This window comes from Triticum dicoccoides, chromosome 4B (assembly GCF_002162155.2).
Source record: "Triticum dicoccoides isolate Atlit2015 ecotype Zavitan chromosome 4B, WEW_v2.0, whole genome shotgun sequence".
Lineage (NCBI taxonomy): Eukaryota > Viridiplantae > Streptophyta > Magnoliopsida > Poales > Poaceae > Triticum > Triticum dicoccoides.
The window spans coordinates 633,790,927-633,803,949 of record NC_041387.1 but is presented as its reverse complement, the minus strand read 5'-3'; the positions used below and the strand labels follow the sequence as shown (position 1 = coordinate 633,803,949).

The 13,023-nt window shown below is 48.9% G+C and overlaps 1 protein-coding gene across 1 annotated transcript; it reads right to left on the bottom strand.

The window, feature by feature from the left end:
- Positions 1-11,163: 11,163 nt before the first annotated feature.
- LOC119291928 (24-methylenesterol C-methyltransferase 2-like) lies at positions 11,164-12,790 on the bottom strand. The gene has a single exon (XM_037570742.1). The coding sequence runs from the start codon at positions 12,649-12,651 to the stop codon at positions 11,557-11,559; it is 1,095 nt and encodes a 364-aa protein (XP_037426639.1). The 5' UTR covers positions 12,652-12,790; the 3' UTR covers positions 11,164-11,556.
- Positions 12,791-13,023: the final 233 nt, after the last annotated feature.

The following is a 13,023-nucleotide window of genomic DNA, read 5'->3' as shown; positions in this document are numbered from 1 at the left end:
GACGCGGAGATCGTGACCCAACGCAAAAATAGGTCTAGAGAGTTACACAGTTGTCAAGCATCTGATCAGAAGCGTCTTTGCCACGATTGACAAATTACGATGGATGGTGACTGGCTGACAGCTCGTCGAAGTCGACTAAATACTAATGTCACTAAATTGAAACTAAAACAGCAAGAGTCAGTTCATAAAGAAAGGAAAGGGTTTGCTCCGGCCAGGCAGATCCAGAGCGGAAGCCCGCGAATCTCAGCGGCATATGCAGCCGGGACCGTTTTGATTGGTCGCCGGAACGCACGATGTGCATCTCATTAGGGAAATTAACTACTCATTCAGGGGCGCCTCATCGTGAAGATCATAAAATATCCGTGATAGACAGATATTCAATGTAAGTTAACTGACGGACACCAGACGCAGATATGCCTTGATTCCCCTTCACTATGCTCACGGAAGACATGTGATTCATCGATCCGGTAATAGTTAGACCATCAACAGCCAAACTTTGCAAATCCGGCTCCTCAAACACCCGTGGACTCATCCGGATGCGTTGGTGCGCACTGACCGGGCACCGATTAAATGTTGCGCCGCACATACAAATACCGTAAATTTTGATTCTCAAATCCATGCAATCCATACACGTCGATTATACGGTACAAATTGTCTGAATGCCAAAGTTCGAAACAAAGCAAAGCAAATCATAGTTTAACAAGCCAGACATGGCAAAATAAAATCAATGTCCGAGCGTGAGGGATGGCCTCGAATCACTGGCTGGGGCGCCTGCTCCGAGCGGAATGCGTCCTCCTGCTCCAGACGGAATGCGTCCTGCTCGTCCTGCTCTGCCATCATCCGGGCAGCCTCCTCCGCCTGCATCCGGGCTGCCAGCTCCGCCCGTATCCAGACTGCTTCCTCCGCCTGCATTTGGGCCGCCGCCGCCTTCGCCGCCACGTACTTCCTGCGGTCGTTGATCTCTATCTTCTTGTCCGTAAGCCACTTCTTCACATGCTCATCATAGAAGCTGTCGTCCGCCAACATGATCCTCGCATCTTCCGCGTCCCGAGCGAGTTGCAACCTCTCCTTCTCAAGCTCTATGTCGCCAAATGTCTTGCCCTTCTCGAGCTCCCATTTGATCCCTGCTTGTTGCTTCTGCAACTCGATCTTCTCCCTCTCAATTTTGAGCTTCTTCTCCGCCCTCTTCCGGTCCCACTCCATCCTTTTCTTTTGTGCATCCAACATGAGCTTGTACCTCTCCTCCTTCTTGTGCTCCCTCACCAAAAAAATGCCCGTCCATGTGAACGACATTTTGGTAGCCGTGACATCACGGGCGACACGTGCCTTCTCCCGCTTGTTTCCCATAACTTGGCGGTTGTCCTTTGGCATGATGGCTTTTCCATTCATCACGACAACATCGTCCTTTTCATCGTCCAACCCAATTGATTGGGTGGAGCTTGATCCATCGTTCCTCTTCTTGCCGGACTTGAGGTCGGCCACAAGTTGGTTCCACTTCGGCTTGCCATTCAATATGACCCAACAATGGCTAAGATCAAATGGCTTCTTCTCCGCCTCGTGATACAAAGTGGCCGCCACCATTGTCTAGCAAACAACATATGTATGAGCACGAGAATTCAAACACAAGAAGCATATACAATGGATGACTAGATGAGACAATCGAGCTTACGTGAGTTGCGACTCCCATCCCACTTTGAGGGCGTTTGGTTACTTGTGAGTAGTAGCCGACGGACTTGTTCACTTCCCCATTGAACGATCCCCCAATGATGTTGGAGAGATGCCACATTGTGTGTGGTCACGATAGGATGCGGCTCCACATACTCCTTTTGCTTGTGATACTCCTTCCAAACCTTCGTCCAATAGGTGTTCCTCTTTTGCTCGGTGCCGCATATTAGATCCATCGTTGTGTCCAACCAAGCTTTGACCAACAAGATGTCCTCAAATCTTGAGAATGCTAGACCTCCTGCCTTCGGCGTCTTGGTCTTCTTCTTCTTCTTGCTCGGGTTGGGATCGGTTGTTGTCCCCACTTCAAATGCGGTGGAGTCCTCCAATTCATACTCCATTTCAGTCGGATCTTCATTGTCATTGATCATGTTCGGCAAGAACACCTCCGACGGACGAGGCAGACTGTGTCTCCATCGTGGGCCGACGGTGTGGGTCGTGCTGGACAACCTCTCCGGCGGTGGATCGAGACCCGAGGTGAGGATTGGGAGCAATGGTGGAGGTCGGTGAGGGTCCGGGCACGTGAATGGTTGGAGAGCGGCAGGAGGAGGAGGAGGACGAGGAAGGATTTGGTGCAATTTGGGGTGGTGTCGGGCTGTCGGGTCCGACATGGCGGACGTGCCCGGACGCTCCCATATCCGCCCCATATTTGGGCTGGATATGGGGAGTGTCAATCAGCCCGGGCATTTGGGTGCCGTTTGAGGAGCCCGTCTGGGTCAAAAATCCGTGACCGGACAGTGACCGGGCGGCCACCTAGACATAAAAGGCGGGTTTGAGAGGTCTGGTTATAGATGCTCTTAACCCCTCCTTTGGCACGAATCTGCCGCTGTGTACCAGTCCATTGTACTTCTAGGTAGTGAGCACAACATCACCCGACGATAACTTTGCAACTGATTTGGTTTAGTTTCACCATAGTTGTACTACTGAGTACCGAGCAAGAAGAGTTCTGTCCACGAATCTAAGGTCTCATTTGGTTTGTATGAATTCTGTAGAGTTAATTACACTGATGGTGCTAAAACTTGGCGCAAACAATCAATTTGATGCTAGAAATTGTTGAATACTACATGCAAGTGATGTAAAAACTTAAAAACCTGGCTCAGGTGCTCAAAATACATGGTTCTTATTCCATCTATATACAGAACCTGCGCTAACTAGCGACGTTAGGCCCGTTGTCAGCCACTAGAACTGAGAGAAGTGGGTGTGTTGCCAGTTTTTTAATAGAAAGAACTTTGATTTGTTTTCAAAAGAATACATGGCATTTTTCACTTCTATGACTAGTGGGTCCCGTCTGCCACTACAGAGTGAATTTTTTTTGCGGGGGAAACTTTGGGAGCTTTATTCAATGAAGGCATTCACCGAGCAGTCAGCCAACAGGCTACTGATCAGGATGCTATGAGTGTTGTCAAGCCAGCTCTCGGTCACGTCAATCGTGCAAGCATGCTTTGCATAGATATGAGATGGACCGTTTGCTGACCTGGATACATGCTGAATTACAAAGGAATTAAAAGTGCTAGCGAGCTCTCCAATTTCTACTAAGATAGGTGCCACAATAGAGCGAGAATCGTGTCGAGTGGCCTAGAGGTTGACCACCTCCAAGCAATCAATCTCGAGGACGACTTTAAAAAAAACCGTAGATTGGCGAAGATGACGCCGTCACGAACTGCCATCGTCTCCGCCATGAGGGGATCAGTCGCACCCGGGTATGGTTTGCTCCAAGCGCCTTGGAAGGAGTTTGAAGATCGAGCAACTCCGCCCCCTCCACCCTTGCCGTCCTCCTGACGGATCGCGGCATCAGTGTTGATTTTAACAAATTCCATGTCCGGGGGCGCTACCCATGTCCAGGAAACAATATTGCATGACACCGAGGGATATCCAGAAGTGCAAGAGTTTCCCTGGTTCTGCGAACTGAAAGAGCAGGATCCAGTGATTCCTCCCCATGCGTCAACTTGTTTCTAGAGTGCCAAACATACCACATAACTGAAACTATGATGGCCCGGTCTCTAATCATGAATCTGTCATAACAGATTATGTCTCTCGCCCAAGTGTCGGGGTGTAGTCGTGGGAGATGGAAGTCAAAGAGCTGTTGAGCTTCCTCCAAAAAACGTTTTGCGTGAGAGAAAAACAGAAGGGCATTCTGCATGTCCTTATCCATCGCCATGCATACTTGGCAAAGCCCTATCTGTCTCAAATGCCGGTGCTTTAGGGTGCACTCATCAGGCAGAATCCCCCTAAGCACCCGCCAGAAGAAAACTCTCACTTTTGGCATCACATTTAGCTTCCACAAGCCATTCCACAACCACTGATTATGAATTGAGGATCCGATATCCGGCCCTTCTTCTAGAGCTTGACACTCGTTGCGAATCATAAGAGCTCGGTACACCGATTTTACGGTGTAGTTGCCTGAAGACTCATGTGTCCATGCAAGAAAATCTTCACCACCACCAGATCGGAGTGGAATGTTGAGGATGGCTTCCGCGTCTAGTAGTATGAATGTGCTCCGAACCAACTATCGCCTCCACGTCCAGTTATCAGTATCGACCAGTTCGCTTACCCTGGATATGTTCGTATTTGGTGGCTTGAACAATGGTGACATTGATGTAGTGGATGGGATCCACCAGTCGTTCCAGACCGAGAGAGAGGACCCATCGCCCACCCACTTGATCAGTCCGGTGAGCAACGCCTCCCGACCAGATACAATAGCCCTCCAAGTTGCAGAAGAACGTTTAGGAGCTATAGCTTGCATAAAATCCGAATCTGGGAAATACCTGCCCTTTAGAATTCGGGCACACAGCGAGTCCGGGCTTGTCAACAGCCGCCATCCCTGTTTGCCGAGGAGGGCCAAGTTGAAGAGATGAATGTCACAGAAACCCATGCCCCCATTACACTTGGGTGTTGCAAGTTTTTTCCAAGATATCCAGTGAAGAGATCGCCTATCGATCGAGTACTCCATCAGTACCTTGCCATACCGGATGTCAAACTCTTGCACACCTTATTGGTCAAGAGAAAACAACTCATGCTGAAAGTGGGAGTCGCTTGGGTAATTGATTTGATCAAAGTTTCTCTTCCTGTAGAAGCAAACATTCTCCCAGACCACCCTTGCATCTTGCTTCTTGAAAGTTCCCCTATGTGGTCAAAAGTTCCACTAGTAATCTTCCCCACCGCCGTAGGTAGACCGAGGTAACGTTCACTGAACGCCTCGACATGAACATCGAGCGTACTCTCGATAGCCTGCCTAATGGCAGCCAGAGTGTTTGGGCTGAAATAGATTGCACTCTTCTCGCGATTAACACACTGGCCCGATGCAGCCCATATAATTGCAGAATACTATTTAGTCTTCCCGTGCATCGACTGTCAGCTGTCATAAAAATGAGACTCTTATCTACGAAAAGCAAATGATTCACCCATGGAGCTCTGAAACTGACTCGAATGCCTCTATCAATCTGACCATAATATTTCAGCAAGGAAGAAAAACCTTCTGCACATAGCAAGAACAAGTAGGGTGACATAGGATCACCTTGTCGTAGTCCACACGTGGGAATAAAATATGGTAGTTGTTCACCATTTACCCGTACCGAGAAACGAACCAAAGTTACACACTTCATGATCAATCTCACCAAGTTGGTGCCAAAGCCAAATTTAAGAAGAATTGCTTCAAGATAACTCCACTCGACCCTATCATAGGCTTTCATCATATCTAACTTAACCGCACACGCAAAGTTCTTTCCTTTCCTCCTCCATTTCATGGCATGCACACTCTCAAATGCAACCAAGATGTTATCAGTGATGAGACGGGCGGGGATGAAAGCACTTTGCTCTTGGCTAATTATCTCATCCATGAAATCTCTAAGTTTGTTTGTTATAGCTTTGGCAGCTATCTTGTACAAGACTGGACATAGAGAAATAGGACGATACTGAGTAATATTCTGGGGATTACGTACCTTTGGTATGAGTGTAATAGACGTATCATACAAACCCAAAGGCAGATCCCCTCCATTAAGGAATCCAAGGACATCACTTGTTATATAGTGACGTAATAGCTCCCAGTGCTTCTGAAAAAAACCTGCCGTGAAGCCATCGACACCAGGTGCCTTTGATGGCACCATCTGAAAGAAAGCCTTATGCACATCTTTCGGAGTAAAGAGTCCATCAAGAACACCATTCATCTCCAGGGTGATCTGTACAGGCACATGCGATAGCACCTCAGTCGCGTCCGTGGACCCTCACAAGGTGTAGAGTTGCTGGTAGAAGTTTTGTATTTCAATTTTGTCTTCGCTTCCATCAGCACAAGCCGAACCATCCAGCCTGCACAGACCGACAATTTTGTTGATGCGTTGTCGCTGCTTAGCCTGCGCCTGGAAATATTTTGTATTTCTATCGCCATCACAGAGCCAAAGGACTTGCGATCGCTGTCGAACCCAAATCTCCTCCTGACGAAGAGCTTCTCTTAATTTGATGACAGTACTTTTTTCCTCCTCATTTGGGCCTCGCCCTATAGACTGCCATCGTAACTTGTCCAATTTTTGTTGAAGTTTTCAGACCGTTCTTCTCAAACAGCCAAATTCTTTCTTTCCCCAAGGATCAAGCCGCTGCTGGAAGGCACCCAGCGACTCAATAACTCCTTGCATACTAGGTGAGTGCTGCTGTTGTCGCCAACATTCAGTCACTATACGTTCATAGTCCACATGTGTTTGCCACAGGTTCTCGTATCTGAACAGCTTAGACCGAGCAGCTTGATCACACATCTGTTTCTGGAACTCCAGCCTGGCAAAACAATGATAAGATTCTACAGCACTGATGTGACGGACACTTGTGAAACCAAACAACTGCCTGAACTGCTCATTCGCAAAAAACACGGTCAATTTGGGCCTTCACGTTTGCCTCCCCTTGCTGCCGATTGTCCCATGTGAATGGTACACCCGTCCAGCCTAGGTATTGTAGTGCACACTCATCTGTAACTTCCCGAAACGCTCTCATCTGCCATTCAGGGTGAGCCGAATGACTGAAATGTTCATCTGCGTACAAGGTCTCATTGAAGTCACCCATGCAAATCCATGCATCATGTTCAAGTGAATATAGGGTGCGAAGGAAATGCCAACTATGGTGACGGTCCTCCACTATTGGCGCACCATAGAAACCTGTGAAGCGCCACATATCTGATGGATGATCAACTCTCCGCACCACACAATCTATGTGGCCGGTACTAAAGTTCTTTAGCTCAACGGACACGTCCTTTGACCAAAATAAACCTCGGCCTCCACTAAGACCTCACTGCAAAACAGCCAGAGAAACCCAAAGAAAGTTTCAGACTCTCTACCCTTTCAGCCCTAATCTTTGTTTCCATCACAAAGAGAAGGGCGGGACCTTCTTGCTTCACCACATTGTGAAGCTCATGAACTGCCTGGGGGTTCCCAAGCCCCCGGTAGTTCCAACGTAAGCAGATCATTGAGCCAGGCAGGGCTGTCCAGCAGCCACTGCCGAATTTTCAGAATTTGTTGAGGTCCACTTCTTTTTTGGTTCGCTTTTGGTGCCTTCCTCCTCTGCGCCATCCCCCTCACCAGATGCGCCAGTACTATTAGGGTCAGTCCCCTGTCCATCATTTGCCGCAAAGTTCGTTAACAGGGGCATCTCCACCCTCCGGTAGACTTGCGTCGGCGGTCCCCCCTTGCGCTTGGGCGCCGCATTCCTCTTTTTTGGTGAATTCACCTTGTTTCCTTCATCAGCAGCAGTACTAGATTTCTTTGTGTCCTGCTTACTGTTGCGTGTTTGCTGGCTGGTTGATGACGAACTATCAGACGACGCAACTATCCTCTTCTCTTCCCCCGGTCTAAGTCCCTTGTCAAAACGCGGATCACCATGTTCATCTCTAGTGCCAGGTGTTGGGCAGAGCAAGTCAGAGTGTCCCAATCGTCCACAAGAGAAGTAGAAGTGGGAGATGTTTTCATATTGTATGTCATAAGGATCGGTTCATCCCCTCCTTGCAGATTCAATCAAGATCCACCGTCTCAATGGTTTCGCTACATCCAGAGTAATGCGAGCGCGTAGGTAGCCTCCACCATGATCGAAGTGAATATCTGTTGCGTTCTTGTCCAGTTGCTTGGCGATCGCTTTGCTCCACGCCTCATCCCGAAGATTAAATGGGAGGTTCACGACCCTAGCCCAAACCTGAAGTTTATCAAACCTAAGCTCCGGCGGCCTCATGCAATCGTCGAACTCAGACAAGATGACAGCGTGCTTGCTGATGTGCCATGGACTTCCTTCCCACACGTGATCCCGATCTCGCTTTGTAGCAAACTCCGCTACAAACATATTCCCCCCCCCCCCGATGCGGAAAGCCAATCCCTTAGGGTTCCCCATGCAGGACGTAGAGCGTTGGAGATCGTCTGGATGTGCAGTATGTTGCAATGCAGTACCTTCCCCGCTATCATCCACTTCTCCATAGCGCCCTCAACTCGATCATCAAGAACCAGCGGTGTCGCCTCCTCCTCTGTGATGTCCAGTTTCCCCAGTTGTTCCTCGAGACGAGCCCTGGCGGACTTGGGCGAGAGCACGCCCCCGCCTCCCCTGCCGCCGCTGCCTGACGGTGCATCCATCCCAGCCTGGCGATCTCAAGTGCGCCCCGTCGGTCTAATCCACGGGCGCTGCCAAGTTCCGCCAAACCCTAGTCGCCGTGAGCGCCTAAGGGTTTCCGGAAAAAACCTTAATTTCTGGATGTATTCTGGTCTGCTCGTCCTTGTATTTTACATTACTATAGAGTGAAATTAACATGTAAAGGATGGCAACCCCGTCTAGCCAGCCAAAAATCTGTTTGGAAACAGAGCTCTTTTATCGCGGAATTAGACCAGCAATTAACGTTGGTTTATTCGTCAGTCGCGTCGGGTCTGCTTCACATCTTCACACGTCTGTAATGGATAACCAGGATTAATGTACTCGAACAAAGGCGCTCGTGAAGCTGAAATGGGCTGCAGTCAGTGGGGCCCATTTTGCACCTGTTCATTTTTTTTTAGAAATTTGTGTATGTAAATTATAATCTCAGTAATGCAAATAGTGGTTGAATATTCATGTAATATAAACATTGTACTTACAAACGAATTAAATTGTTTTCGAAAAGTATTCATATATTTGTTTTATAAACATTTGTATATTCAAAATATTATTTATAAATTATACAAAATTTAAAATAATAGAATTTTAAATATTACAATTCAAAATCTAAATTTAGTTATACGAACATTTAAATAATTATACGTGCATTGTATAGTTCAATGTTTACATAATTAAAAATATTCATAATTTAACATTTATACTGTTGATATGAATGATGTGTCTAATATTTAAATTATAATTTTCTTAAATAAAAGTCATGATTACAAATTATACACAGGGGAATATTCATAAATACTTAGTAAATGTTTCTATTCATCATTTTGTATAATTTAAATATAATTTGTGAGTGTATAAATTTGTATTCATTAAACATTTTTATTTAATATACATTTTAAATGTCCATTTCAAATAAATATTTTTATATAATACACAGGTGTATATTTAAAATGTCATTATTTATTAATCATCGTTTGTATGTATGATATTTTTAGCACACAAATATTTGAACATAATTATCATTACTTACATGTTTTACAAATAGCATAAAAAAATAGCGCTTGCAAAATGGGCCACATTATCTACAACCCATCTAAGCTCCACATGTGTCCTCGTTAATGACTCTGATAACTGATGTGTAAATAACTGATGTGTAGATAGCATCACCTCAAAAAAAATGTGTAACTAGCATGCTAATATAAACTGCGGACCTGATAATTAAATACAAATACCATGGTAACATTGACCAGGCAAAAAAATTGTTGAAACACATATTCGGGTAACTTTTGTGTAAATACCACATGCATGATAAGTTATGCAGCCCTACGTGGTAACTTTTGACCCAAAAAAGTCATCGGAATGTATCAACATGTGATCTAGTTTCAAAGATTTCGCCGCAATGATTTTTTATCTGAACACGGATTTTAAATCGAACCGACGGTTTAAGCTACAAACCATTTTAAAATTTTAAAATGCAAAAAACTAAGATGACATCAACTTTTCAGTCCTATAGTGCATATGTACATATGCATGTGAGGAAGTGTGGGGAACAATTTTTTATTTCGCAGATAACTTCAGATAAAATCCGCAATAACTTGTATGTCACGGACGTGGTCACTTATACAAGTGAAATAGTACCTGCAAAAAAATACAAGTGAAATAGTAACCTTTGGCATGAAAAAACTTGTCAAAACAAAATGGATTTTGCATCGGATCGATGGTTGAGCTAAAAATATTCTGAATTTTTGAAACAAGAGAATTTAGGATGACATCGGTTTCTTTTTCTTCTAGTGTATGCATGCATATAATTTAAAAAAAGAGTGCTTGTGGGAGAAGAGTGGGTTATTCTAATGCATACATGCATGTAATTAATGGGAGGATGAAGGTGTTTTGTTGTTAAACTGAACATAACGTTCGGTAGTTATTGCAGTCTAAAGTTAGAATATGAAAAAAAAAACTGGTTTGGAGGCTACAGCTAGGAATATGGTGCATCAGCGAGAGTTGTTTAATCCGTACCGTTTGTCACATTAAGATGTTTTTTAAGGATTTCACATTTACCCGTGTAGTGATTTCCAAACGTATCTGAAAGCTTTTTTACCATTTTGAGGGATAAACCTATCTGAAAGTTGCTACACAACAAAGCCGAAAGTTCGACGTCGTCCTCCGCTCTGAAAAACCAGCATGCGTGCCACCGCATCCTGTCACCTCACCAGCAGAGCCCGATCCTCATCCCCGCACGCCGACTGACACGAACGGCCCCACCTGCCATCCACATGCTCCAACGGATATTTTCGATACGATTCCCCCACTGCCGCCAGGGAGACTGACTTGTGGCGGCCTCTGGCCGTGCCCTGTTCCCAGGCCGAGGGGCCGGCGGCCACGCAGAAAAGCAAAGGACAGGCCTGCAGGTGGCAGCCAGCTTTCCGAATCCGAACAAAACAAAGAAAAGAAAAGCGGTGGCGGGCGGGCGGACCAAACATGGCGCGCCGAGGGCGCGTCGGCCTCCGTGACCGGGCTCACGTGTTGTGTTGCACCGATCGACGCCCCGACCACAACCTACCACCCACAGTTCTCTATGCTACGAGATCCGATCTCAGGGCCCCACCTGCCATTGGGACGGGCGAGTGCCGCCACGCGCTACAGGTCGGAGTTCGTGAACCTTTGGAGCTTCCTCTGTCGTCTGGGCAAGGGTGCTGGGTGGAGGATACGTGGAGGCCGGTGAGAAAGATAAGGTAGAGTAGCAGCAGTGAACGGGGAACGCGGGAATGTTTGTCGTTTCTTACCGCCAAACACACAGACGGTTACAGACGAGAGGAGAAACGCAGTAGAAAACTGAGGTGATTGATTCAGCCAAAAAGGCTGATTGATTTCCTGCACAATTTCAGTGTGCAACAAGATACTCCATCCAACCGATTTTTAGTTGACAAAATATAGCTGACGATACATGAAAGAAAAAGGAAGATGATCTATGCACGGACGGATCAAAGCAGAAACAAATCTGAACCCAGCCTGCATGCGGTCCAACTCCACCCAAAAATCGAAACGAAAGCGAAAGCTACCACCAACAGTAAGCATCATCGGCCGCTCCTATTCTCTCCTCCCGGCTACAAACACCAAATCAATAGCACTAGTAGTACTCCATTAGCTAACATAAGCCTCTGTTTTTCCTCCTCCCGGTTTTTCTTACCTCTGATGAGAAATTGATTGAAATTACTTCTTGCTTGATCGCTCGCTCTATTCGGCGGCGGTGGCGGGCTTGCGGAGGACCACCATGTGCATCGGCGAGAAGATGCCGGTCTCGCCGCCGAGCGTGAGGTACTGCGCGGTCTCGTACAGCATCTCGTGCACCTCCACCACGCCCTTGGGCGCGATCCGGAGCAGGGTGAGCACGCGCACCACCAGCGAGTTGCGCCAGTAGGCGAGGCGCCCCATCTTGAGCCGCGTCCACCAGGGCAGCGACGGCGGCAGCGCCAGGTCCAGCTCCTGCACCACCTCGAACCCGACCTCCTGCGCGATGGACGCGATCTCGTCCTGCCGGCGCAGCCCAGGGAGCGCGTCGCCGCGCTCGATGCCGTGGATGGCCTCCACGTGCGCCGGGTCGTCGGCGCGGTACAGCGGCGTGGTGACCCACTCGTAGGACACGTAGAGGCGGCCCGGCTTGAGCACGCGGTACACCTCCCCGTACACGTCCTGCAGCCTGGGCGCGTGGCAGGTGGCCTCGATGGAGTAGGCGCCGTCGAAGGAGGCGTCGTCGAAGGGCATGGCCATGAAGTTGCCGCACACCACCTCGCACTGCGCGTCCAGCCCGGCCTTGCGGTTGTGGGCGCGGGCGCGGTTCACCTGGTACTCGTTGATGGTGATGCCGACGACGCGGGCGCCGGAGTGGGCGGCGATGGCGCGCATGGGCCCGCCGACGCCGCAGCCGACGTCGAGCACGCGGTGGCCCGGCTCGGCGCCCAGCAGGTCGGCGACGCGCTCCTCGTGGACGCGGGTGGCGTCGCGGTGGGAGCGGCCCGGGAGGGAGGGCGAGAAGTGGAAGGACTGGCCCCAGCCCCACTCGTAGATGTCGGTGACGAGGTTGTAGAAGGTGTCGACGAAGGCGGGCACCTTGTCGGCGGAGGCCTGCGTGGTGGCCGTCTCCTTGGGGCGGCGGAAGAAGGACCAGTACTGCGTGTACTTGTCCTGCACCTTGTCCCGCGTGATGGATCCCATCTTGAGATCCACCGCCCGCTTCCCCTTCACCTCCGCCGCGCCCATCACCCACACGAACCAGTAGACCAGGCCGGCGCCCAGCAGCCCCGCCGTCCACGCCATCGTCGCCGGCTCCATGGTTCGCTCGTTCCCCGCGAGCGCGAGCTCAGCTCAGCTCGAGGAGGAGGAGGGGGAGGGGCAGAGGGAAAATGAGCAGGGGGTCTCCGGCCGGCCTCGGAATATAAGGAGCGGTGGCCGGCAGGAGCGTGGTGGTGGTGGAGTGGGATCTGATCCGACGGCGGTCGGGGCTTTGGTGCGGGTTTAGGGTGATTTTTCTGGCGAGATGGTGGAGGCGGGGTGGGATCCACCGCTCGCTCCTCCTGCCAGATGGTTTTTGGCACGATGTAGCCAGAGAGGGAGCGCTGGCGGCCTGACACCGTGCGTGGGTGAGATTGGGATGAAGGAAGGGACGCCAGCCAGCCGGAGCCAGTGAGAACCTGCCGTACCGCC